The sequence below is a fragment of the Chelonia mydas genome, chromosome 1, assembly GCF_015237465.2.
Source record: "Chelonia mydas isolate rCheMyd1 chromosome 1, rCheMyd1.pri.v2, whole genome shotgun sequence".
NCBI classification, from domain to species: Eukaryota; Metazoa; Chordata; order Testudines; family Cheloniidae; genus Chelonia; species Chelonia mydas.
The window spans coordinates 347,069,398-347,096,612 of record NC_057849.1 but is presented as its reverse complement, the minus strand read 5'-3'; the positions used below and the strand labels follow the sequence as shown (position 1 = coordinate 347,096,612).

Here is a 27,215-nt window from a genome sequence, read left to right as displayed (position 1 = left end):
AAGCTTTTTAGGCTTAACAAATTTTACCATAAGCAAGTTTTTCCTGACACTCTTCCTACATTTTCCCTTTCTTAACTTCATCCCATTCCTCCTTGTTCATTTATTAGTGGATTTAAGGCCAGACGGGTCGGTTGATGATCATCTAGTTTGGCCTCTGCTTAACACGGGCCCGAATTTCACCCAATGGTTCCTGCAGACGAGGGAATTATTCTCCTTTGTTACAGAAGTGAATGCTGTTGAGCCCCATAACTGGGGCCGAACTAGAATGAATCTTCTATAGAGGTGTCCCATTTCAGATTAAAGACTCCAGGTAGTGAGATGTTTCAATGATTAAGTCCATCATTGTTAAAAAATTGCATCTTATTTCCAATTTGATTTATTTTTATTTCAACTTCTAGCTTCTGTATGTCACGGTAAACAATTCCTCTCCGTTCAAGTATTGCAGATGGTCCCCCCCCTCCCCACATTAGTCATTGTTGAAGTAAGCTGAAGTTTATGTGACGTTCTTAGGCTTGGAATGGGGAATGGAATAGATATGAGCAACACATCTTGAAGAACATCTATTCCATTCCCCCCGCGCCTTCCCCTCTGTCGGAGTTGCCGGCAAGAAGGAACTGAAGGGGGGTCGGGCCGGCAGGGTCGTATATAGAGCGCCATGTCGGCGCCACTCCAGGGGGCTCCACAGCCGGCCCGACGGGTGCTGCTAGAGAAAAGTTTCTGACATCCGTGCACGCGGCGCACGAACACCTACCTGGAATAGATCTGAGCAACACATCTCGAAGAGCAAGAGTTACAAAAAGGGTGAGTAACCGCTTTTTATGGGGGCAGGCCTCCTCTTCCTCCTGCTGCTGTGTCAGCTCCAGCTCTAGGCCCTTCAAGACCTCCAGGAAGTTCCAGACAGTCATTTAATGGGCCTGTCGAGGTCTTCATACCAGTCTCCATCTCTCCAGACCCAAATCCCCCCACCTTTGCAAACCCTCTGTCCCACTTCCTAAATGCTTGGTCCCGAATTACTTCAGACCAGTGGGTCTTGAGCTCGGTGGAGGTGCGATTTACCCTTCAGTTTGTTCCCACGCCCCCCCATCATGCCCCTCTTCAGGGACTACTCTCACGGGGAGTTTCGCATTGTCTAGACTTACGGGTTCCCCATTTGAACCTTTGGCTACTTGCTCTATGCTGCATCTGTCAATGAAGGTTGCATTTTCCGTGGCCAGAAGGGTAGAAGAGCTGCATGCCTTCATATTCAGGCCTCCATATACAATATTCTTTGAGAACAAGGTGTCCGTGCATCCTCACCTGACATTTGTCATCTTTCCATATCAACCCGCCCATTTATTTGCCTGCATTCTATCCAGAGCTGCATTCAAGCAGGGAAGAGGAGCATTTACATACCTGGGATTTCAGAAGAGCTCTGGCGTTCTTTCTGGGTGGTCCCAGGCACTTCTGTAAATCCAGGGCTGGATTAACCTTTTGTGGGCCCTGCGCCAAACCTGTTTGTGGGCCCCGCATGAGGAACGATTGTAGAAGCCAGGAGAGCGACGCCGAAGTCGTCTTCCACACAGCACATGGCTGCACAGGGTTTTATTTACAAGGTTAAGTAGCAGGTGGAGGGGGCTGCCACTAGGGTCCCAGCAATGGCAGCCCCAGGGCAGAAAGATACACGCACACGTGTGCATCAAATACACAATACAGGAAAAAATACAAACTAAAACCCAGTGGGTAAAAACAGTGAATAAAAGCCAAAGCACCAGCCGCGAGCTGCTGCCACGAAAAGGGAACTCGTGCCCTTCACACAAACTACCACGCTGTGAGTCACATTTCTGTGTGAAATTGGGGCGGATTTAAAAATATGAAAATCGTTATTACATTTTATTTACAGTGTCATTATTCATACTGGCCTTGCTTGGCCTTCCCTTCAGACAGAGAGACACAGAGACAAGGCTCAGGGCCAGCTGTGCCCCCAAAAGACCAGGCCAACCCTCCAAATTGCACCAGACCCACATCCCTCCCCACAACGACCCCCCTGAACCGCACCAGACCCACGTCCCTCCCCAGACCAACCCCTCTGCATTGGATTAAACCCTTCTGTGAACCAACCCCTCTCAACCCGAAGCTCCCCATTGTCTACCAGAACAGGGCTCCTCCAGGGCTGAGCTGCTTCAGCGGCGTCGTAGCCGGGCTGGGCCGAGCTGCTTCGGCACAGAGAGTGTCTAAGTGGGTCGCCTCTTGCATTTGCCTGAGTTATTCTACCCAGCTAGGGCCCCACTCCAGTAGGGCCCATTCTACACAAGCCACTGCCACCTAAATAAAATGGCTCAGCAAATAGAGGAGAGTGATGCTCAGCCATCACTTGGAGTTGCATCCGTCTGGTCAAGAGCTCCCTGCCCACTGTCCTCTGTCGGGGCACTGCTCACTACGCTCCCACCAGAGGGGGAATGTACAGGGGCCCTTGAAAAATAAAGAGATTACTTGCTGCTCTGTATTGTTCTTTGAGAGCCACTTCGTGCATTCCCCTTCCCTACCCACCTTCCCCTCGGCCTCGGAGTTCTCACCACACCTCGGGACCCTGCTGTGCTCAGGAGAAAGAATTAAGGTGCCTGGGGGCTGCGCTTCCTGTGTCCGCTGAGATGCTGGCAGCTGAGGTCAGTAGGGGCATGGCTAAGGCGGAGGTTCCATGACTTGACCCTTGGGAGCACCAGGCCACACACACCAGGCCCACTGCACAGCGGAAGTAGGTGACCTTTCTTCATCCCCACGTTTCACAGAGGGAACGGAGGCACACAGAGGGGAATGAGATGCCACACAGGAAATTCTACCCGTGGCAGAGCCAGGACTAGAATTCAGAGTCCCAGCTCATGGCTGGAAGCTACACAGCCACCCTTTCCGGCTGTTAACACAACTCTGTGCGTGTTCTTATCTGAGATACCATCACAAGCTGCTTGTCAGAGCTGGATCCACCTGCAAAGGGAATCAAAAATACCCTGCGCAGGGGTTAATAATGGCCCTTAGCAGCCGGATCCATGCTGGGAAAGAGGAGGAACGCTGCCTGAGTAGCCTGCAAGTGTTAGGCCTTTGAAATGCATCAGGCCCCCAGAGGGGTGGGGAGGCGTGCAGGCAGAGGTGCTAAACAAGGGAAGACGTCATCCATGCTGGCAGGCCAGGGGTGGGGTAGGTAAAGACCCTGCCCCTGCCCCATATCTTCGGACACTAGTGCTGCTGTCAGAAGAGCTGCACCAGCCAGTTGCTTCTGAGCACTGGGAGCTAGATAATGCCAAGGTCTCCTGCAGGCATGCTGCTGGGGGAAGGCTCGCGGTACCCCTTCCAGTCCAGGACAGTGTGGCCTTAGAAGTGCAAGGAGGAATTAAATACAATATTGAGAGAGAGAGAGACGGCCCTTCTGACAATTAAACTAATAGTGTGACAGATCTTATATATTGCTACACATGTGGATCTCAGCCGCTTAACAAATGGTCTGATATGCTCTTTTATTGTCTGAGGAGTAGTCTGTGATTGTGTAATGAATATGCCCAAGGGGCGGAGTTAAGGTCACTTAGGCAGCCTTCACTTTGGCATTTCCTGAGTGTTCGCTGCTTAACCATAGGTTGTTAATGTTCTTATATTTATTTGCATTTAATTAGATATACGTATTAAACTACCTGCCTAGGGAGAATTGTCTTTGAAAAGCTTTACAAAAGCAATTTGTTTTAAGGAATGATTTAAGAGGGTGCTTGAGTGAAGGCTATATCCCCTGAGTTTGTCTGCCCTGTCTGGTTTTCAGGCTGTAGCTTTTCAGCATCTCCTCTGTTTATTTATTCCCACACCTGTTTCCCTATTTGGGTCTCTCCCTTGCAGGCTGCCCTGGCCCTCCTCCTGCATATCAATGAACTGCCACCTCCGTGTGAGCACAGCCCCACCCCTGGGGCTGCCCCAGCACTTCTAGCTGCTCTGTTAGCTTCCACGCTAGGGTCCTCTTGCTCTGTCTCCTCTAAATATAGAGCCTCCCCCCTCCACACCTATCTCCAAGTAGCTCTTTTCTCTCCATCCATCAGCCACTGTCCCTGGTGCCTACTTGACGGCTTCATTAACCACGAGCTCAGCAGTGGCTATATTTAGAAGTTGGGAGGAGAATGTGCTTTCGGGCTGTGGACAGCCCATTAATCCAGCTCCCTCGTGCAATCACGATTCTCTGCTCTGATCTGGAATGAGATCGATAGCAGTGTTTTCAGATGAGGAACAAGCGTCTGTGAGTGGAAGGTAGGAGATGGGGGAACAGGTAGACGGGAGAGAGACCTGAGGAAGAAATGGGAGCAGAGGGGGCAGGGGAGAGTGCAGAGGGCAAAGAGAGGGGGCCAACAAACCACAGGTGATGGATTACTGGTAAATAGCAGCCAAAGAGTGGGTCCCTGCATCCAACATCCAGAGACTAGGGAAGTCTGGGGAAGGAGCCAGGGACAGACAGAGAGAAGAATGGAGACGAAAACACAGAGGTGGGGTCTTTATCCCTTGGACTAGGAGTCTGGCCATTGGGTGCCAGCTTCATTCTGACTGTCCCACAGTTCAGCCTCGTTCTCATCAGTCGCTGCTAATCGTCTGACTCCAGTCCCACTCCCCGCCCCAAAGAACCCGTAAAAATGAGGCTACAGCAGCAAAGAGGAGCTGCGACCAGGGTCACACCCACCCCATGGCCCCGCCCCAGCCAGCCGGGTGGGGCTGGCACCAGGGGACACGCCCACCCATGGCCCCGCCCCAGCCAGCCAGGTGGGGCTGGCACCAGGGGACATGCCCACCCCATGGCCCCGCCCCAGCCAGCCGGGTGGGGCTGGCACCAGGGGACACGCCCACCCCATGGCCCCGCCCCAGGCAGCTGGGTGGGGCTGGCACCAGGGGACACGCCCACCCCATGGCCCCGCCCCAGGCAGCCGGGTGAGGCTGTGACCAGGGCACACCCAGCCCATGGCCCCGCCCCAGGCAGCCGGGTGAGGCTGTGACCAGGGCACACCCAGCCCACGGCCCCGCCCCAGGCAGCCGGGTGAGGCTGTGACCAGGGCACACCCAGCCCATGGCCCCGCCCCAGGCAGCCGGGTGAGGCTGTGACCAGGGCACACCCAGCCCATGGCCCCGCCCCAGGCAGCCGGGTGAGGCTGTGACCAGGGCACACCCAGCCCATGGCCCCGCCCCAGGCAGCCGGGTGAGGCTGTGACCAGGGCACACCCAGCCCATGGCCCCGCCCCAGGCAGCCGGGTGAGGCTGTGACCAGGGCACGCCCAGCCCACGGCCCCGCCCCAGGCAGCCGGGTGAGGCTGTGACCAGGGCACGCCCAGCCCATGGCCCCGCCCCAGGCAGCCGGGTGAGGCTGTGACCAGGGCACACCCAGCCCACGGCCCCGCCCCAGGCAGCCGGGTGAGGCTGTGACCAGGGCACGCCCAGCCCACGGCCCCGCCCCAGGCAGCCGGGTGAGGCTGTGACCAGGGCACGCCCAGCCCATGGCCCCGCCCCAGGCAGCCGGGTGAGGCTGTGACCAGGGCACACCCAGCCCATGGCCCCACCCCAGGGGCCACTCTCACCTAATTCTGTCCTGTATCTTGGTTACTTTCATGTCCAGCCTGCTGAGGGCTGGGTGCAGAGGCTGAGGCCGGGCAGTTCGGGCTCTGCACTCTGTCATACTCCAGCTGTTTGTGGGGATGGCAGTTCTTTCTGGGCAGCCTCAGACAAGATTGTCTGCTTTTCCCAAGCCGTGGAGCTTTGATCTCCTTGCGTTACAACAAGCCTGCCCACCTCTCATCCCCTTCCATATACGACTGCATCCTCTGTCCCTGCTAGTCCCTCTCTCCTTCCCTGCCCTTGTCCGCCTGGCTCTTGCTTGTGTCCCTTCTTGTTGGCCTCCATCTTGGTTATGACGGGTGTCACATTGTAAACGCAAGAACTGTAGGTGCCAGCATGTTCCGAGTGGGCCATGGGTCCCTAGATAGATCTGTTATACAGAGAGAAGCTGCAAGGATGGTTGTACTCACAACTCAAAAGCCTCTTGCTCCTCCTGCTGGTTTGCCCCACGCTCTTGATGAGAGGGAATGCAGCAGCATAACTATGCAGGCCAAGAAAGAATCTGAAGAGCAACTAGCTAAGGATAGAAAAACTAACAGCAATCTTTTTAAACTATATCAGAAGCAGGAAGCCTGCTAAACAATCAGTGGGGCCACTGGACAATGGAGGTGCTAACAGAACACTCAAGGAAGACAAGGCCATTGCAGAGAAGCTAAATGAATTCTTTGCATTGGTCTCCACTGCAGAGGATGTAAAGGACATTCCCACACCTGAGACATTCTTTTTAGGTGAAAAATCTGAGGAACTGTCCCAGACTGAGGTGTTGAGAGAGGAAGTTTTGGAACAAACTGATAAATTAAAAAAGTAATAAGGCCCTGGGACCAGATGAGAGTCACCCAAGAGTTCTGAAGGAACTCAAATATGAAATTGCAGAACTACTAATTGTGATATGTAACCTATCGCTTAAATCAGCCTCTGCACCAGATGATGGGAGGATAGTTAATGTAACACTAATTTTTAATAGAAGACTCCAGAGGCGATCCTGGCAACTACAGTCTGGTAAACCTAACTTCAGTACCAGGGAAATTGATTGAAACTATAGTAAAGAGCAGAATTATCAGACACATAGATGAACACAGTACATTGGAGAAGAGTCAACATGGCTTTTGTAAAGGAAAACCATGCCTCACCAATCTACTAGAATTCTTTGAGGGGGACAACAAATGTGGACAAAAGCAATCCGGTGGATATAGTATACTTAGACTTTCAGCAAGCCTTTGACAAGGTCCCTCACCAAAGGCTCTTAAGCAAACTAAGCCGTCATGGGATAAGGGGGTATGTCCTCTCCTGGATCAGTAACTGGTTAAAAGACAGGAAACAAAGGGTAGGAATAAATGATCATTTTTCACAATGGAAAGAGGTAAATAGTGGGGTCCCCCAGGGATCTGTTTGGGGACCAGTGCTGTTCAAAGTATTCATAAATAATCTGGGAAAGGAGGTAAACAGTGAAGTGCCAAAATTTGCAGATGATACAAAACTACTCAAGATAGTTAAGTCCAAAGTAGACTGTGAAGAGTTACAAAGAAATCTCACAAAACTGGGTGACTGAACAGCAAAATGGCAGATGAAATTCAGTGTTGATAAATGGAAAGTAATGCATATTAGAAAAACTAATCCCAACTATACATACAAAATAATGGTGTCTAAATTAGCTGTTGCCACTCAAGAAAGAGATCTTGAAGTCATCGTGGATAGTTCTCTGAAAACATCTGTTCAACGTGCAGCAGCAGTCAAAAAAGCTGACAAAATGTTAGGAACCGTTAGGAAAGGGATAGATAATAAGACAGAAAATATAATGCAGCTGTATAAATCTCTGGTACGCCCACACCGTGAATACTTCATGCAGTTCTGGTCACCCCATCTCATAAAAGATGTATTAGAATTGGATAAAGTACAGAGAAGGCAGCAGAAATGATTAGCGGGATGAAACAGCTTCCATATGAGGAGAGATTAATAAGACTGGGACTGTTGAGCTTGGAAAAGAGATGACTAAGGGGGGTATGATAGAGGTCTATACAATCAGGACTGGAGTGGAGAAAGCGTTATTTCTAGGGAAGTGTTATTTACTCCTTCACATACCGCAAGAACACAATGAAATTAATAGGTAGCAGGTTTAAAACAACCATAAGGAAGCATTTCTTCACACAATGCATAGTCAATCTGTGGAACTCATTGCCAGGGGATGTTGTGAGGCCAAAAGTATAACTGGGTTAAAAAAATAATTAGATAAGATAATCGATGATAGGTCCATCAATGGCTGTTAGCCAAGATGGTCAGGGACGCAACCCCATGCTCTGGGTGTCCCTAAACCTCTGGCTGCCCAAAGCTGGGACTGAATGACAAGGGGGTGGATCACTCGATAATTGCCCTGTTCTGTTCATATCCTCTGAAGCAATTTGTGCAGGCCACTGTTGGAAGACAGGATATTGGGCTAGCTGAACGACTGGCCATTCCTACGTTCTCACTCTGCCCCTAGTATAGAGACAGAAGCTGGTGAAGAGTTTCTGGTAACAGGCTGCTAAGTGATCCTTGCAGTTGCTGCCTGGACACTTCTGTTCCAGTAGTTTGGGGGCGGGGGGGGGGGCGTCTGTGATGGCCAGTGCAGCCATTTCTCTGAGGGCATGGCCAGGTGCCCCTTGCAAATTCTTCAGACTTTCTTCATCCAAGGCTGCAGCCTGTTTCTTGATGTTCTGTCACGAGCAGAGTTCATGGATGTGTTTCCAGGAGTACAGGCTGAGGGGGGCACCCAGGGGGACCAGATAGCAAGGGGACAGGGGGTGGGAGGTAATAGGCTCGTATATATGACAAAGCCCTGAATATCGGGACTGTCCCTATAAAATCAGGACATCTGGTCACCCTAGGGGCACCTGTTCCCAGGGCTGAATGCGAGCAGGATGGCGAGTTGCTGTGAGTGATCTTGGAGTCAGGACAACAGCAGCCCTTTTGCAGCTGTCTGTTCACCGTTCGCATCATGTTATTGCCCTAGCAAGCTGTTAACATATTCCTCTCCAGGCACAAAGTGACATCTTGCCAATAAGTGTGTTGTTAATTCCTTGGCTCTCGGAGCCAGCTTTCCCCAGGGCCGCGGGGCCAAGGCTCAGTGAAGGATCAGCCAGGCACAGGACTGTGAGGATTCGTGTGGCGGCCTCAGCCCCCATTGCACCTGCATCCATCTCCAGGAAGTCTCTCTTGGCATTAGGTAAATGTCCTCCACTAATGGGCCCAGCAACAGGACCAAAGAAGGCAAAATAATGAGTCAAACAGCGACGGCAGCCGAGATTGACAAGGCTGGTTTTGGGCAGAGCTTTCGTTTGCACTGTGACGATCTGCGTTCTGTCACTGTCTGCTCGTCACGGGGATGGAACTGCTGGAGTCCGACAGCTCAGCACCCGGGGACCACTGCAGGCATCTACTAGGCTGCCGCTGTGGCCTTGCCACCTAGGTGGGACGGCTCCAGGTGCCTGCCCTGCTCACTGCACTCTCACCGTCTCCTTGCGCCCAGTGTGGGTATTTCTGCCACTGCATATGCTGCATGCGCCCTGCTGCCAGGTCGTCTCCAGGTGTGCACGTGTCCGCAGCACAGCATGGCTGTTTTTTCTAGACTCCTCACTCTCACCGGGCCTCTGTGAGCTTTCGCCACGTTCTCACTGTGCACTCCCCTCCCATTGGGATTCTGTGCATGTGGGCACTCTCCTGCCCGATGGGATCACAGAAAGCACCTGCCCTGCTCTCACCACCCGCTCCAGAGCACCAGGTGTATCAGGGCACTCACCATGTAGATGGGACGCTGCTGCAATCTGTCGTACTCTCACTGTGTTCTCATAAAGAACATAAGAATGGCCAGACTGGGTCAGACCAAAGGTCCATCCAGCCCGGTATCCTGTCTTCTGACAGTGGCCAATCCCAGGTGCCCCAGAGGGAGGGAACCTAACAGGTAATGATCAAGTGATCTCTCTCCTGCCCTCCATCTCCACCCTCTGACAAACAGAGGCTAGGGACACCACTCCTTACTTCTGACTACATGCTGCAACTACTGAGTGAATTGGGGCACTTGCCCTCTAGATGGCCTCCCCATGGGCATGGCTGTGCCCTCCCTACACGCTTGCTGTAGCAGTATATTGCTCAGCTGTTACAGAGAGGGGTGCGGTATCAATACCTTGGGTGATGGATGCGGAGAGAGATGCGTGTCTGCTGTGGTTGCCACCTATGAGACATTACGGTAACATCTGCTCTAGTCTGTGTTCTATTTAGGCTCTGATGCTGCGCCATCATTGTGGTGTCTGGGCACTTTCAGTAACATGTTGAGTAACAAGACTAGTCTCTTTCACAGGTGGTTCTTTCGCCATTTCTCTCGGTGGACAGTAAATTGCATATGGAGATAATTTTATGTTCTGTGTATTTGTTGTCTGTAAGGATGGTGTGATACGTGTGTTAATTTGCTGCTAGCTGGCCACCCTGGATGGGCCCCCCCCAGTGCCCGCTCTGCTGGTTCGCTGCACTGTACGGGCAGTGTTCACCAGTGCCTGATCTGCACAGGTGTGTTCTCACCACTTGCATGGAGCGAATGTGACTGCCAAGCACTCACTACCCTCTTGAGGCTCATCCTGGGTCGTCCAGGTGCTCATTGTGCATAAGAATAGTGGCTGCGACCCTCTTATTCTGTGCTCAGCCCGTGCTGACCCGGCACACGTCGACATGGGAGTCCAGAGAAGGTGTTACCTGCATGCAGGCCCTGCGGAGCTGTTCAGAGGCAGAGTCTATCTGCTTTCCCGGACAGAGCCCTTCTGTCAGCCCGGGGCTCAGATTAGCTGATAATAGGCTCTGTTTGGAACATCTGCTTGATCAAGACTCGCTGATTATCCGAGCTGCTGAGACAAGAACTGGAAGGTCCAAAGGTTAAATAAATGTCTGACTAAACAGCAGCAGCAGCTTTGGACTTAGCCAAAGTCTCTCAACTGTGGGGTGAGATTACCCTCTGCTGGTGACAGGGAGACCCTACACTGTCAGCACCAGAGGACAGAGGAAACACACCTCCTGCGGCACCACTCCGTGCCCGAATGGGCCGTTCTGACTCCTGGGACAAGGGACCGTTCACAGCTCCTAGCGCAGGAAGGAGATGAGTGGGGACCAATCCTAGTATTCCACAGATCACAACTGATCGCGCATGGGAGCAGCTAGCACACTTCAGAGGAGGTGGAGGGGCATGGTTTGGTATGCAGGAGGCAGCAGGCTCAGAGCATCACACGCCTGGAGGACCGGGAAGAGTGTGCTGGGGGTGCGGCGCACAGAGGAGCATCACCCTGAGTGTCCACACCACAAAAGGGACCTTGCTGTGAGATTTCACTCCCCGCCCCAACCTCTTTTCAGGCAAAGCATTTAGCCAGCAGATTCTCCCTAGAGGCAGAAAGGATTGTTGTCACAATAGTGGAAATAGAGTCCGAGGATGCATGTCCCCTGAAGGGACTGTTATTGATGGGACACTGGGAACTCGGGAGCTGGGCTGGAAGCAAACGGCCACGTGGGCAGAGCAGCGCACAGAGTTTAATAAAGTCCTACTTTCATTCAGCTTCGCGCATTACCAATCAAACACGGTGGCAGTGTCTGAGCAGTGTGTTCTCTGGAGTGCAGCAGCTGGCAGTGGGAGCCCTGGGATGTAATCTCAAGTCCCCTGGAGCCCTGGGTTTTGCAGACACAAACCTAGGCCAGCAATGGACCCAGTGGAACTGTACGCAGACCTGGCCATGCAGGAGAGTAAAGCTGCTGTTTTCCCGTATTGGGGAACAAGGCAGAGATTCTGTACCACTCTGAAACTCCTCCCTTGCCTCACGGCAATCCTGGGGCCCTGGACCCATTGCTCCCCGAAGCGGAATGGATCTGTGGAGCAACGCAGGTGTCTCACTGGAGACTAAGGTGAAGGGGAGAGAATAAACTCCGGGGTTACTGCCTCACACACACTGGCTACTACATGCAGTTCTGGGGACTCCCTAGTTCAGGCAGTTCGGGTCAATCACCACGTGCAGGAGCGGCTGCTCCAGGAAGTCAGTCTCGCACTAGACAGGTGCCTAGACATGGGGCGTGCAGCAGGGAGCCTCAAGAGGAAGGATGGAGGCCCTGGGAGGCACGACACCCCCAGAAGTAAATGCAGGAAGACAACAGCAAAGGAGAGCAGGCAGTTCCATACCCATAGTGAGATGCATTCACTGTGGGAAACAGCCTGAGCGGATAAAGGAGACATGCCCTGCACTAGGCTGGCATTGCAGGGACTGTGGCAAGTTGAACCGTGTTAGCCGTATGTGCCAGAGCAGAGGCAGTTCTCAAAATGATTCAGTCAGACGTGTACCAGTGGAGCTGGCACATCAGCCAGCGGTGATGACATCATGACTCTCTCAAGTCCAAGAGCATATCATGTTCAGGCTGTCGGAACAGGAAACCGGCAAGGGGTGATACCAGCCTCCATGCATAGTAGGGAAACGGCCAAGGCAATTTCACTGCATAGAAGGGCCTTCTGCAGTGTGATTCCTGGAGGTGAACTGGACTCGATCACCGCTGTGGAAAAGAAAAGTGGCAATCTAATAATGTACAATAATAGCATAAGCAGCCCAGAGGAGAATGAGACCTCAGAGTAACCAGCCTGAAAAATGCCGGGCGGTCCTGCTGAAGTTTGTGGTGGTGGATGGTAAGCACCGCGTTCCCCTTTTGGGGAATACTGCCATACAAGCCATGGGTCTGGTCAGGGTGCAGCATCAGAACTTAATAACTGCAGTGCACAAAGCAAAAGGGGGACTCCTGTGGACAATGGAGACAATTTTAAAAGCCCATGGGGATGTTTTCAAAGGCAGTGGGTGCCTGTAAGGGAAGCTGCGCCTGGAAGTAGGCCCCACAGTGGAACCTGTGTTCACCATGAAGGAACATTCCAGTGGCACGGTGTAATCCTGCATGCCTGGAGCATGAACGTCTACAGAGCAGGGATATCATAGCACCTGCAGAGGCCACTGTGGCCTGGGTAAGCAGCATGATGGTGTAAAGGAGCCATTCGGCAATTATGTATCTGCACAGGCCCAATGCCAGTGAACCAGGCTTTGAGAAGATACCACTGTCCACTGCCCATCATTGATGACATCTGGCCAAAGCCAGAATCTTTACAGCGTATGATGTCAGGAAATGGGTTTTGGTACATAAGCCTGAATAAAGAGTCCAGCATGCTGACAGCCTTCGCAACACCATTTGATTGCTACAGATGGCTGTGTATGGCAATAGGTATAAGCCCAGCACCAGAGCAATTCCAGAGAAGGCTCAGCCAAGCGCTGGAAGACTTGGCTGGGGTGAAAGTAATTGCAGATAATATCCTTGTCGTGGGTGAAGGGAGTCATGACAGAACAAGACACAGAACTTACACGCTTTTTTGCAGCTATGCAGGGATAAGAACGTAAACTCAACCCAGAAAAAAACTCAACAGTGTGCTACTAGCCAGGAGAGCGACTGATACTCCAGTTCGATAAATTGGAAAATGGATTGAGGATAGCTCTTTTGTAGGAGAAGCCAGTTACTCAGCCAGTTGAATCCTGTCAGAGAAAGAACCAGGGTACGCCCAAATAGAGAGAGACCTTCTGGCTGTGGAATTTGGAGTGGAGCAATTCCATCAGTGCCCCTATGGCTGCCCAGTAATAGTGCAATCAGATCACAAATTGCTAGAGATGATCATGGCAAAGCCCCTTCTGAGTGCTCCAAAGAGATTGCAGCGCACCTCCAGCACTACCAAGTAGAGCTCAGATCTTGTCCAGGATGATTACTGGAGTTAGCTGGCAGCCCGAGCAGGGCATATATATCCAGCATCAGTGAGCTGGGGAAAGGGGATCAGGACATAGTGTGTTAATGGAATCAATCTCCAGTTTCAACAGTGAAACTGATGGAAACCAAAGAGGCTAGGGAAAAGGGCACCCAGCTACAGCCAGTCAAGAGAGCGATACTAGCAGGTGGCCAGAAGACAAAATCCAGGTACTGTAGGAGTAGAATCATACGTTCAAATGAAAGATGGGTTGAGTGTGTAGGATGGAAGGATATTTCGAGGACAGAAATCTGCTGTCCCACCTCATTACCTAAGGATGTCATGCAAAAAATAAAAGGAGTACTTGTGGCACCTTAGAGACTAACCAATTTATTTGAGCCTAAGCTTTCGTGAGCTACAGCTCACTTCATCGGATGCATTCAGTGGAAAATACAGTGGGTAGATTTATATACACAGAGAACATGAAACAATGGGTGTTACCGTACACACTGTAAGGGCAGAAAAGGTGGGGGAGTAGCACTGTATGTAAGGGAGCAGTATGACTGCTCAGAGCTCCGGTACGAAACTGTGGAAAAACCTGAGTGTCTCTGGATTAAGTTTAGAAGTGTGTGCAACAAGAGTGATGTAGTGGTGGGAGTCTGCTATAGACCACCGGACCAGGGGGATGAGGTGGATGAGGCTTTCTTCCGGCAACTCACGGAAGCTACTAGATCGCATGCCCTGATTCTCATGGGTGACTTTAATTTTCCTGATATCTGCTGGGAGAGCAATACAGCGGTGCATAGACAATCCAGGAAGTTTTTGGAAAGCGTAGGGGACAATTTCCTGGCGCAAGTGCTAGGGGAGCCAACTAGGGGGGGCGCTTTTCTTGACCTGCTGCTCACAAACCGGGTAGAATTAGTGGGGATGGGATGGGAATCTGGGAGGCAGTGACCATGAGTTGGTTGAGTTCAGGATCCTGACGCAGGGAAGAAAGGTAAGCAGCAGGATACGGACCCTGGACTTCAGGAAAGCAGACTTCGACTCCCTCAGGGAACAGATGGCCAGGATCCCCTGGGGGACTAACATGAAGGGGAAGGGAGTCCAGGAGAGCTGGCTGTATTTCAAGGAGTCCCTGTTGAGGTTACAGGGACAAACCATCCCGATGAGTCGAAAGAATAGTAAATATGGCAGGCGACCAGCTTGGCTTAATGGTGAAATCCTAGCGGATCTTAAACATAAAAAAGAAGCTTACAAGAAGTGGAAGGTTGGACATATGACCAGGGAAGAGTATAAAAATATTGCTCAGGCATGTAGGAAAGATATCAGGAGGGCCAAATCGCACCTGGAGCTGCAGCTAGCAAGAGATGTCAAGAGCAACAAGAAGGGTTTCTTCAGGTATGTTGGCAACAAGAAGAAAGCCAAGGAAAGTGTGGGCCCCTTACTGAATGAGGGAGGCAACCTAGTGACAGAGGATGTGGAAAAAGCTAATGTACTCAATGCTTTTTTTGCCTCTGTTTTCACTAACAAGGTCGGCTCCCAGACTGCTGCGCTGGGCATCACAAAATGGGGAAGAGATGGCCAGCCCTCTGTGGAGATAGAGGTGGTTAGGGACTATTTAGAAAAGCTGGACGTGCACAAGTCCATGGGGCCGGACGAGTTGCATCCGAGAGTGCTGAAGGAATTGGCGGCTGTGATTGCAGAGCCCTTGGCCATTATCTTTGAAAACTCGTGGCGAACGGGGGAAGTCCCGGATGACTGGAAAAAGGCTAATGTAGTGCCCATCTTTAAAAAAGGGAAGAAGGAGGATCCTGGGAACTACAGGCCAGTCAGCCTCACCTCAGTCCCTGGAAAAATCATGGAGCAGGTCCTCAAAGAATCAATCCTGAAGCACTTAGAGGAGAGGAAAGTGATCAGGAACAGTCAGCATGGATTCACCAAGGGAAGGTCATGCCTGACTAATCTAATCGCCTTTTATGATGAGATTACTGGTTCTGTGGATGAAGGGAAAGCAGTGGATGTATTGTTTCTTGACTTTAGCAAAGCTTTTGACACGGTCTCCCACAGCATTCTTGTCAGCAAGTTAAGGAAGTATGGGCTGGATGAATGCACTATAAGGTGGGTAGAAAGCTGGCTAGATTGTCGGGCTCAACGGGTAGTGATCAATGGCTCCATGTCTAGTTGGCAGCCGGTGTCAAGTGGAGTGCCCCAGGGGTCGGTCCTGGGGCCCGTTTTGTTCAATATCTTCATAAATGATCTGGAGGATGGTGTGGATTGCACACTCAGCAAATTTGCGGATGATACTAAACTGGGAGGAGTGGTAGATACGCTGGAGGGGAGGGATAGGATACAGAAGGACCTAGACAAATTGGAGGATTGGGCCAAAAGAAATCTGATGAGGTTCAATAAGGATAAGTGCAGGGTCCTGCACTTAGGACGGAAGAACCCAATACACCGCTACAGACTAGGGACCGAATGGCTAGGCAGCAGTTCTGCGGAAAAGGACCTTGGGGTGACAGTGGACGAGAAGCTGGATATGAGTCAGCAGTGTGCCCTTGTTGCCAAGAAGGCCAATGGCATTTTGGGATGTATAAGTAGGGGCATAGCGAGCAGATCGAGGGACGTGATCATTCCCCTCTATTCGACACTGGTGAGGCCTCATCTGGAGTACTGTGTCCAGTTTTGGGCCCCACACTACAAGAAGGATGTGGATAAATTGGAGAGAGTCCAGCGAAGGGCAACAAAAATGATTAGGGGTCTAGAGCACATGACTTATGAGGAGAGGCTGAGGGAGCTGGGATTGTTTAGTCTGCAGAAGAGAAGAATGAGGGGGGATTTGATAGCTGCTTTCAACTACCTGAAAGGGGGTTCCAAAGAGGATGGCTCTAGACTGTTCTCAATGGTAGCAGATGACAGAACGAGGAGTAATGGTCTCAAGTTGCAATGGGGGAGGTTTAGATTGGATATTAGGAAAAACTTTTTCACTAAGAGGGTGGTGAAACACTGGAATGCGTTACCTAGGGAGGTGGTAGAATCTCCTTCCTTAGAGGTTTTTAAGGTCAGGCTTGACAAAGCCCTGGCTGGGATGATTTAACTGGGACTTGGTCCTGCTTTGAGCAGGGGGTTGGACTAGATGACCTTCTGGGGTCCCTTCCAACCCTGATATTCTATGATTCTATGAGAGTGATCACCTAAGATGAGCCATTACCAGCGGGGGAGAGGGAGAGGGGAGAAAAGAAAACCTTTTGTAGTGATAATCAAGGTGGGCCATTTCCAGCAGTTGACAAGAACATCTGAGGAACAGTGGGGGGAGGGGGGGTGGAATAAACATGGGGAAATAGTTTTACTTTGTGCTGCAGAGGAGCCAGTAGTTATGGTACATGTAGGTACCAATAACAGAGGGGGAGGTAGGAGAGAGGTCCTACAGGCCAAATTGAACTGCTGGAAATGGCCCACCTTGATTATCAGTACAAAAGGTTTTTTTTTCTCCCCTCTCCCTCTCCCCTGCTGGTAATGGCTCATCTTAGGTGATCACTCTCCTTACAGTGTGTATGATAACACCCATTGTTTCATGTTTTCTGTGTACATAAATCTCCCCACTGTATTTTCCACTGAATGCATCCAATGAAGTGAGCTGTAGCTCACGAAAGCTTATGCTCAAATAAATTGGTTAGTCTCTAAGGTGCCACAAGTCCTCCTTTTCTTTTTGCGAATACAGACTAACACGGCTGTTACTCTGAAACCTGTCATTATGCAAAAAATACACACTTCACACCTAGGCATTGACAGCTACCCTAGATGGGCTTGAGAGTGAGTTTACTGTCTGGGAATGAATACCCAACTTCGCAGCTTTATGTGGGGAGTGACACCTGCCTGTTGGGTGACAACTGCCAGCAGAAGCAGAGTCTGTTACCAAAGAAGCTGCCCACCTGGCCAGAGGAAAAGGTGGTAGTGGACTTACTTACCTCCAAGAAAAAGCAGTACTTGATTACAGTGGACTACTTTTCAAATTTTTGGGAGGTTGCTGCCCTGCATGATACAAGAAGCAGGCCACTGATTGGCACACGAAATGTAAATTGTACATCTAGGAACGAAGACCAAAGGCCATATTTACACAATGGAGGGCTCTGTTCTGGAAGCAGTGACTCTGAAAATGATTGGGGGGGTGGGGTCCTGGTGGATAATCAGTGATCATGAGCTCCCAGTGCCATGCTGTGGCCAAAGGGGGTAATGCCACCCTTGGGTGCATAAACAGGGGGATCTCAAGGAGAAGTAGAGAGGTTATTTTTCATCTGTATTTGGCACTGGTGTGACTGCTGCTGGAATACTGTGTCTAGTCCACAATTCAAGATGGGTGTTGATAAATTGGTGAGAGTTCAGAGATCCATGAGAATGATTGAAGCGTTAGAAAACATGCCATATAGCGATAGATTCAAGGCGCTCTATCTGTATAGCTTAACAAAGAGAAGGTTAAAGGGTGACTTGATTGCAATTTACAAATACATACATGAGGAACAAATATTTAATAATAAGCACTTCAATCTAGCCGAGAAACCTACAAAACAATCCAATGGCTGGAAAAAGAACAGGAGTACTTGTGGCACCTTAGAGACCACAAGTACTTCTGTTCTTTTTGCGGATACAGACTAACACGGCTGCTACTCTGAAATCTGTCAATGGCTGGAAGTTGAAGCTAGAGAAATTCAGACTGGAAATAAAGCACAATTTTTTAACAGGGTAATTAACCACTGGCACAATTTACCAAGGGCTGTGGTGGATTCTCCATCACTAACAGTTCTTAAATCCAGATTGGATGTTTGTCTAAAAAAAATGGCTCTGGGAATTATTTGGGGGCAGTTCTTAGGCCAGTGTTACACAGGAGGTCACAATAGTCCCTTCTGGCCTGGGAATCTATGAACGACTGAAGGCTGTCTTTATGAGATGTGGCATTCCAGATACTATATTCACTGACAACAGTCAACAAACCCCAATCTACCTTGGAAGAATTCAAAGACTTTGCACACAAAAGGGAGTTTGACCACAACACCTCCTCCCCAGCACACCCACAGAGTAATGGTAAGGTGGAATCAGCTGTGAAAATAACCAAGAGGCTGTTTCTTCTGGATCAGATCGCTTGTTAGCATTTTTGGCCCACAGGGGTATCAAAACAGGCCAGCACAGGCAGCGGGGGAGGGGGGGGGGGGAAGGACCAAAACCCTGGTACCAAGGAGAGGAGACCTGTTGCAGCCAGAAGGATGAAGATGCCGCCCAGAGGAGCTGGCCAACAATCAGAGAAAGCAGGAACTAGAGTATGTCAGGTCAGCCAAGGACCTACCAGCCTTGGAGACAGGCACTTCTGTGAAGATCCAGCCATTAGAGAGGTACCAGCAGGAGTGGACTAAAGGAGTTGTGAGGGGTGCAATGGGACCCCAGTCATACAAAGTGACTACGTAAGAGGGACACGTGAACTGAAGGAACAGGAGACACTTAGGAGCCAGCAGACACAGTCCCCAGAGAGAGCTGACAGAAATACAGGGATCGTCTGGATACTGGATGGAGAAACAGAGAACCACCCAGAGACAGCCCCGCAGGGAGGAGGGACACTCCACGGAGAGACAGGTGACAGGGAGACAGAGATAGGTCACTTCTGGTGTGGTCACCTGGTGAGGAGACCAGTTTATCTCAAAGACTGTGTAAGCAACTGAGTCTGTGTTACAGTCAAGATGCCAGCTCAGGTATGTGCTAGCAACCTCTGGCTGAAGAGACACGGGGTGAAGGTCAGGGCATCAGCTATTTGTTTTTAATAACTGTTAAAATGTTCAAAAGTAGGGAAGATGTATTGTGACTGGTGGAACTGGAGTCGGATCATAGAATATCAGGGTTGGAAGGGACCTCAGGAGGTCATCTAGTCCAACCCCCTGATCAAAGCAGGACCGATCCCCAACTAAATCATCCCAGCCAGGGCTTTGTCAAGCCTGACCTTAAAAACCTGTAAGGAAGGAGATTCCACCATCCCCTAGGGAACGCATTCCAGTGCTTCACCACCCTCCTAGTGAAAAAGATTTTCCTAATATCCAACCTAAACCTCTCCCACTGCAACCTGAGACCATTACTCCTCGTTCTGTCCTCTTCTACCACTGAGAACAGTCTAGATCCATCCTCTTTGGAACCCCCTTTCAGGTAGTTGAAAGCAGCTATCAAATCCCCCCTCATTCTTCTCTTCCGCAGACTAAACAATCCCAGTTCCCTCAGCGTATCGTCATAAGTCATGTGTTCCAGTCCCCTAATCATTTTTGTTGCCCTCCGCTGGACTTTTTCCAATTTTTCCACATCCTTCTTGTAGTATTGGGCCCCAAACTGGACACAGTACTCCAGATGAGGCCTCACCAATGTCGAATAGAGGGAAACAATCACGTCCCTCGATCTGCTGGCTATGCCCCTACTTATACATCCCAAAATGCCATTGGCCTTCTTGGCAACAAGGGCACACTGCTGACTCATATCCAGCTTCTCGTCCACTGTAACTCCTAGGTCCTTTTCTGCAGAACTGCTGCTGAGCCACTCGGTCCCTAGTCTGTAGCAGTGCATGGGATTCTTCCCTCCTAAGTGCAGGACTCTGCACTTGTCCTTGTTGAACCTCATCAGATTTCTTTTGGCCCAATCCTCCAATTTGTCTAGGTCCCTCTTTATCCTATCCCTACCTGCCACCGTATCTACCACTCCTCCTAGTTTAATATCATCCGCAAATTTGCTGAGAGTGCAATCCACACCATCCTCCAGATCATTTATGAAGATATTGAACAAAACCGGCCCCAGGACCGACCCTTGGGGCACTCCACTTGATACCGGCTGCCAATTAGACATGGAGCCATTGATCACTACCGTTTGAGCCCGATGATCTAGCCAGCTTTCTGTCAACCTTATAGTCCATTCATCCAGCCCATACTTCTTTAACTTGCTGACAAGAATACTGTGGGAGACCGTGTCGGAGGGCCCATGTTCCGTGGAGGAACTGTTATGCGCAGGACACAAGGAAGACATGGGGAATGCAGGGAGTTAGGCTGGAGGCAACTCGGCCAGAGGGACAGAGCAGTGCACAGGGTTTGTCCTTCAATTTATCCTCCCTTCCCATCTGTTGTGTTCCTCTCCCTCACTCTGCCCCTCCACACATGCTAGGGAACAGGGAAGCTGCCAGGTTAGATCAGACCAGTGCTCCTTTAATGAGGTATCTGGTTTCTGAGAGTGACCAGAAGCAGTTGCTTCAGAGGGAGGGGCAAGAAACTCCATAATGGGCAATTTATTGAATAACCTGTTCACGGAGAAGCTTCTTCTGGACCCCATCAGTAGGTTGTTGGCTTATGCCCCGAAGGGTTTATATCTGTTCTTTAAAGACTCCATGTCTCAAGTAACGATAGAAGATCTCATTCTGTGTAACCATCAATCCATTTTTGAATCCTATTAACGTCTTGGCCTCAATTGCGTCTTACGGCAGCGAGTCCCGCAGATTAATCATGGGTCATATAAATAAAAAGTGTTTACTTCTATAGTTTTAAATTGTTGCTTTTTAGCATTTCATTGGAGTTCCAGTTACTGTATTAGGAGAGAGGGTGAATAGAAGCGGCTGATTTACCTTCTCTCTCTCATTTTGTATTTCTCTGTCATGTCACATCTTAACACAGTTCATATCTTTTCCAGCTCACCAGTAGGAAAGTTTCTTCAGCTCTCTAATCATTTCCTTTGCTCCCGCTGTTTCTGTTAGGTCTTTTTTGAGGTGCTGTGATCAAAACCAGGTGCAGCAGTCCAGCCCAGAGTACCCTGTAGATTGCTAGAATAACACCAGCATTGGCATTATTATTTTCTATCTGCTTTGCTGGGGCTGGTCTTCCCTGAAAACTTACATCGGCATAGCAACGTCTCTCCGGGGTGTGAAAAGTCTATTCTCCAAGAGCCATAGTCATGCCAACCCAATCCCCAGTGTATACAATGCTAGACTGACAGACGCATTCTTCCAGCAACCTAACTACCGTCGCTTGGGGAGGCGGGTTTACTACAGCAACAGGAGTACTTCCCTCACGGCTGGAGTGAGTGGCTACGCTGAAGCGCTAGGGTGCTGCTGAAGTGTTTTAATTGTAGACAGACCAACACTTGTGTTGCTGTCATTCATTGTCTTTGCATTCTGAGCTGCCCTGGCCCGTTGCCTCATCCCCCTGCATGTACTGTATTCACTTCTATGATTCTACTGCATTCACTTCTCTTGGCCGTTCATCTCGCACGGGTGGCTGAGGTCTCAGGACAGCACCAGCTCTGTCCTTCTCTTAGTAGCACTGTCTTCCACAAGAAGCAGCCAAGTTGGCCCCCCCTTCCGAAGTCTAGCTGCCTAGGTAGCTGCCTTGCCTTGAAAGAAAGACTCTGGATGCCCGCAGATGCAGCTTCTCCGAAGCACATCTGAGAGGCAGCTGCTCCTAGGACTGTTAGCACCACACTTGGCTGCCCACCCCCTCTCTCCCCAGCAACCTGCTCCCATGTCCCCATGTGTGCATTTGGACAGAGCTGAATGTAAATGTATACCTCTAGAAACAGAATGCAGCCATGCTTACAGGCTGTGCGGGAACTCTGAAAAATATTTGGGGCTTGTGGTGAAGAATCAGCTGAATGTGAGCTCCCGGTGTGATTCTGTACCCAAAAGGACTAATTTAATCCTGGATCCATAAATGGGGGTCTCGGGTATGAGCAGAGAGGTTATTTGACCTCTGTGTTTGGCACTGGTGTGACTGCTGCTGGGATCCTGTCTCCAGTTCTGCTGCCCACAGTTCCAGAAGGATGCTGATGAATTGGAGGGAGTCAGAGAAGAGCCAGGAGAATGACTATGATTCTAGTAATAAACGACATAGATTGAGCTCCTTGAATCTAACAAAGAGAAGGTGAAGGAGTGACTTGGTTACAGTTTCTAAGTGCCTGCATGGGGAACAGATAGTTAATAATGGGCTCTTCAGTCTAGCAGTCGAAGGTGTAACACAGTCCAGTGACTGGAAGCTGAAGCTAGACAGATTCAGACTGGAAATAAGGTGTAAATTGTTGATAGTGAGAGTAATTAACCATTGGAACAATTCACCCAGGATCACAGAGAATTTTAAAATCCCTGACAATTTTTAAATCCAGACTGGATGTTTTTTCTAAAAGCTCTGCTCTAGGAATTATTGTGGGGCAGGCCTCTGGCCTGTGCTGTGCAGGGGGTCAGACCAGATGATCACAGTGGTCCCTGCTGACCTTGGAATCTATGGGCATGTCCGCGCTGCAAAAAAACGCCTGCAGCTGGCCCTTGTCAGCTGACTTAGGGTCACAGGGCTCGGGCTGCAGGTCTGTGAAATTGCAGTGTAGATGCTTGGGCTTGCACTGGAGCCTGGGCTCTGGGACCCCATGAGGGAGACAGCCCCAGAGACTAGGCTCCAGCCCAAGCCTGGATGTCTGCACTGCAATTTTATAGCCCTCAGCCCAAGCTGCGGGTGTTTTATTGCAATAGTTTCTGCACCCACCAAATGTGTTTGAACTTAAAATCCAGACCTAAGGGCCAGGTCCAACTCCAGTGACAAGAGTGGGAGCTGGATCAGCGACATATGAGAGTGTGTCTCACCTGTACCTTACTCCGTGTGGGTTTCTGAACATTCGTTAAGTTTTGGGACAAACCTTTGGTGCTTGTCAACCAGTGGGTTGGAAGCCATATTGAAAAGTCCTTGTAGAAAACTCTTTTCTGTTATGTGCTTGTGGATCTTTATTCAGAGACACTCTGAGAAGTGAAGAAGTGTCTATGTATGGACACCTTCTGGGACAGAGGAGTATGCGTGCAAGATCTCTGCAAATGAGTCTGTGTGGGTACATACAGAGATGAAGAAGAGTCTGTATGCACAAATGGGTGTCTGTGTAGACACGTACCTGGAGGGAGCAGGTAGAGGAGCATGTGCATGCCTGCTCATGCAGTCACATACTTTCAGGAAGATGGTTCTTATCCCATCTTTCAGCAGCATGAGAAATCTCTGCTTTTTTCTTACAGAAACGAGAGAGGACAGGACAAAGCGTCTCTTCCGACATTACACTGTGGGTTCATATGACAACTTCACCTCTCACAGGTAAGTGCCAGACTACCTCGTCGGTGAGAGATGGCAGAAAATGAGACTGGTATCTCCTTTATTTGTGTTACAGTAGATCATGGGAAGGGAGCTTCCTTCAGTCAATCCACATTCTATACTGACAGTCCAGGAGTGGGTTCTTTAGGCAAAAAGCTGAGATTGGTGATGACTATGAGGTTGGTGCCTGAGATTAGGAATAAAAGTACTTTTGGCGGCAGAGGAGTAGGGGTCCGAGAAGTGCCTTTTTTTCCTAGTGACCCACGTTGGGGAATTGTGTTGGGCATCCTGGGAGCTGGAGCCTGAGCACTGGGTAGGGATGGAGAGTCCATGGGGCCGGATGCGTTGCATCCGAGAGTGCTAAAGGAATTGGCGGCTGTGATTGCAGAGCCATTGGCCATTATCTTTGAAAACTCGTGGCGAACGGGGGAAGTCCCGGATGACTGGAAAAAGGCTAATGTAGTGCCAATCTTTAAAAAAGGGAAGAAGGAGGATCCTGGGAACTCCAGGCCAGTCAGCCTCACCTCAGTCCCTGGAAAAATCATGGAGCAGGTCCTCAAAGAATCAATCCTGAAGCACTTACATGAGAGGAAAGTGATCAGGAACAGTCAGCATGGATTCACCAAGGGAAGGTCATGCCTGACTAATCTAATCGCCTTCTATGATGAGATTACTGGTTCTGTGGATGAAGGGAAAGCAGTGGATGTATTGTTTCTTGACTTTAGCAAAGCTTTTGACACGGTCTCCCACAGTATTCTTGTCAGCAAGGTAAAGAAGTATGGGCTGGATGAATGCACTATAAGGTGGGTAGAAAGTTGGCTAGATTGTTGGGCTCAACGGGTAGTGATCAATGGCTCCATGTCTAGTTGGCAGCCGGTGTCAAGTGGAGTGCCCCAGGGGTCGGTCCTGGGGCCGGTTTTGTTCAATATCTTCATAAATGATCTGGAGGATGGTGTGGATTGCACTCTCAGCAAATTTGCGGATGATACTAAACTAGGAGGAGTGGTAGATACGGTGGCAGGTAGGGATAGGATACAGAGGGACCTAGACAAATTGGAGGATTGGGCCAAAAGAAATCTGATGAGGTTCAACAAGGGTAAGTGCAGGGTCCTGCACTTAGGACAGAAGAATCCAATGCACCGCTACAGACTAGGGACCGAATGGCTAGGCAGCAGTTCTGCAGAAAAGGACCTTGGGGTGACAGTGGACGAGAAGCTGGATATGAGTCAGCAGTGTGCCCCTGTTGCGAAGAAGGCCAATGGCATTTGGGGATGTATAAGTAGGATCGAGCAGATCGAGGGACGTGATCGTTCCCCTCTATTCGACATTGGTGAGGCCTCATCTGGAGTATTGTGTCCAGTTTGGGGCCCCACACTACAAGAAGGATGTGGATAAATTGGAGAGAGTCCAGCAAAGGGCAACAAAAATGATTAGGGGTCTGGAACACATGACTTATGAGGAGAGGCTGAGGGAACTGGGATTGTTTAGTCTGCAGAAGAGAAGAATGAGGGGGGATTTGATAGCTGCTTTCAACTACCTGAAAGGGGGTTCCAAAGAGGATGGCTCTAGACTGTTCTCAGTGATAGCAGATGACAGAACAAGGAGTAATGGTCTCAAGTTGCAGTGGGGGAGGTTTAGGTTGGATATTAGGAAAAACTTTTTCACTAGGAGGGTGGTGAAACACTGGAATGCGTTACCTAGGGAGGTGGTAGAATCTCCTTCCTTAGAAGTTTTTAAGGTCAGGCTTGACAAAGCTCTGGCTGGGGTGATTTAATTGGGGATTGGTCCTGCTTTGATCAGGGGGTTGGACTAGATGACCTCCTGAGGTCCCTTCCAACCCTGATATTCTATGATTCTGTGGTTCTATGATGGAGAGCTCTGGTTCTCTGCTGGAGAAGGACAGAGGGGACGCTATGTGTGTGCGTGAGATAAAACAGGGACAGGTGTGTTAGAAATGCCATAGTTGAGATAAGGCTGGAGTGTTCTGGGACTGGAGGTCTGGAGGTGGTATGTGGTTTGCTGCATTTGAGACAACCCCAAGATAAAATGTAAAGAGTTACAGCACTCAGCGTGGAAATAGTTAAGAGAACGGGGTCTCTGTTGTTACACAGCCATGCTTGGCCTGGGCTATGCGTGGCTGGGAGACATTCGGAACAGAAGGGGTCCTAGAACTTGGTTTGGTGTTTGAATACAAAGCTGCACCTGGAGCTGGGTTTCTATGTGAGGTGTTTGGCTGTATAGAGAAGGGGATAGGCTTGATGGTGCTTTGAGGATATGATCTCTGCTTACTCCTATGCGGCTGTGCTTGTATAAGGTGTTGGTTGGTGCAGGAGAATGGGATAGGCATTACAGAACGTGATACGATATGAACAAATTGTCACAGATCTTTATAGGAAAACAATCTCTCCAACCACATTGAAATCCTTCGAGTGTGTCAACAAAAGAGTGGATGAATGTTGTTCTATTGAGGTTCTGATAACAAGACCATCAGTGTGGTGTCTGGGCACATTTGGGGAGAACTGGTAGATGTAATTTATATGCATTTTCAAAAAAAGCCTTTGACAAAGTCCCTCAAGAGGGGCTGGTAAGGGTACTGTGTGGTCTTGGGTACGAAGCAAAGTTCTGCCCTAGATCAGAAACTGGCTAAGAGACAGAAAATGGCAATATGTGAATAGTGGGGATTCCCCAGGGTCTGTGCTAGGTCTAGCGTTGGATTTGTTTAATATATTAACATCTTGAGAAAGGCTGTGAATAGTGAGGTGTCAATTTGCAAATGGCACAAAATTATTTAAGCCAGTCAAGACTAGAGTGGATGGTGGGATTTAACCAAGACAGATGAATGGCAGGTGGAATTTACTTTTGACAAATGCAAGGTGTTGAACATCAGAAGGAACCATTTGAACTACTCATTCCAATTACTGAGTTATAACTTCAGTGTGATCACGTAGGACTAAAGACCTGGTATCGTTGTGAGCAGCTCAGGGGAAACATCTGCTTGGTGCACAGGGACAGTCAAAAAGCAAACAACATGTTAGGTTGTATAAAGAAAGGAACAGAAGATATTACTGAAATTGTTGTAATATCATTATATAAGTGGAAGATACAGCTTGGAATGTTGTATTCAGTTCTGATCATCCCATCTCAAACGAGAGAGAGAGAGCAGAAATAGAAAGGGTCCAGTGGTGAAAATGTCCAGGAGCATAGAAAGACTTCGGTATGAGAGGAGACTGTAAAAGTTAGGGCTAAACTGGGTACTCCTATTTGCTCTCTAATAATACAATAACACAAAGGCTTAGTCTGTGCTATAAAGTTTTGCCGGCATAGCTGTGTCGACAAGAAATGTGAAAGAAATCACACCTCCTAGCTGACTTTGCTGTGCTGGGAAAACCCATCACGCTGATGCAGCTATGCCGACAGAAGAGTACTTCTGTCAACTTAACTAGTGTCATATGGGGCAGTGGTTTGGCTAAGCCGTCAGAATTCCTTCTCGGGCCAGCTTAACCGGTGACTCCAGCAGGGGGCTCTGCCAGCAAGGCCATACCAATATAGCGATATTGGCAAAGCATTTGTAGCGTAGACCAGCCTGCAGATGCTCAATGAAACTGAAATGCCATGTGTTCAAAACTGATAGAACAAAATACTTTTTACGTAAAACATAATGAACTTGTTGAAATCAAAGCCAGAAGTTACCATTTAGATCAAGAGTTTAGAAAGGATTAGGTATTACT

General features: G+C 49.7%; 1 protein-coding gene across 2 annotated transcripts in view; it reads left to right on the top strand.

Annotated features, from left to right (window-relative positions):
• Positions 1–27,215, top strand: part of SHANK3 (SH3 and multiple ankyrin repeat domains 3) — a 755,611-nt gene that overhangs the window by 580,314 nt on the left and 148,082 nt on the right. For both annotated transcript variants that reach the window (XM_043522025.1, XM_043522029.1), the window contains exon 15: positions 23,415–23,490. In XM_043522025.1, the coding sequence (XP_043377960.1) occupies positions 23,415–23,490 (76 nt within the window). The remainder of the gene's footprint in view (positions 1–23,414; positions 23,491–27,215) is intronic.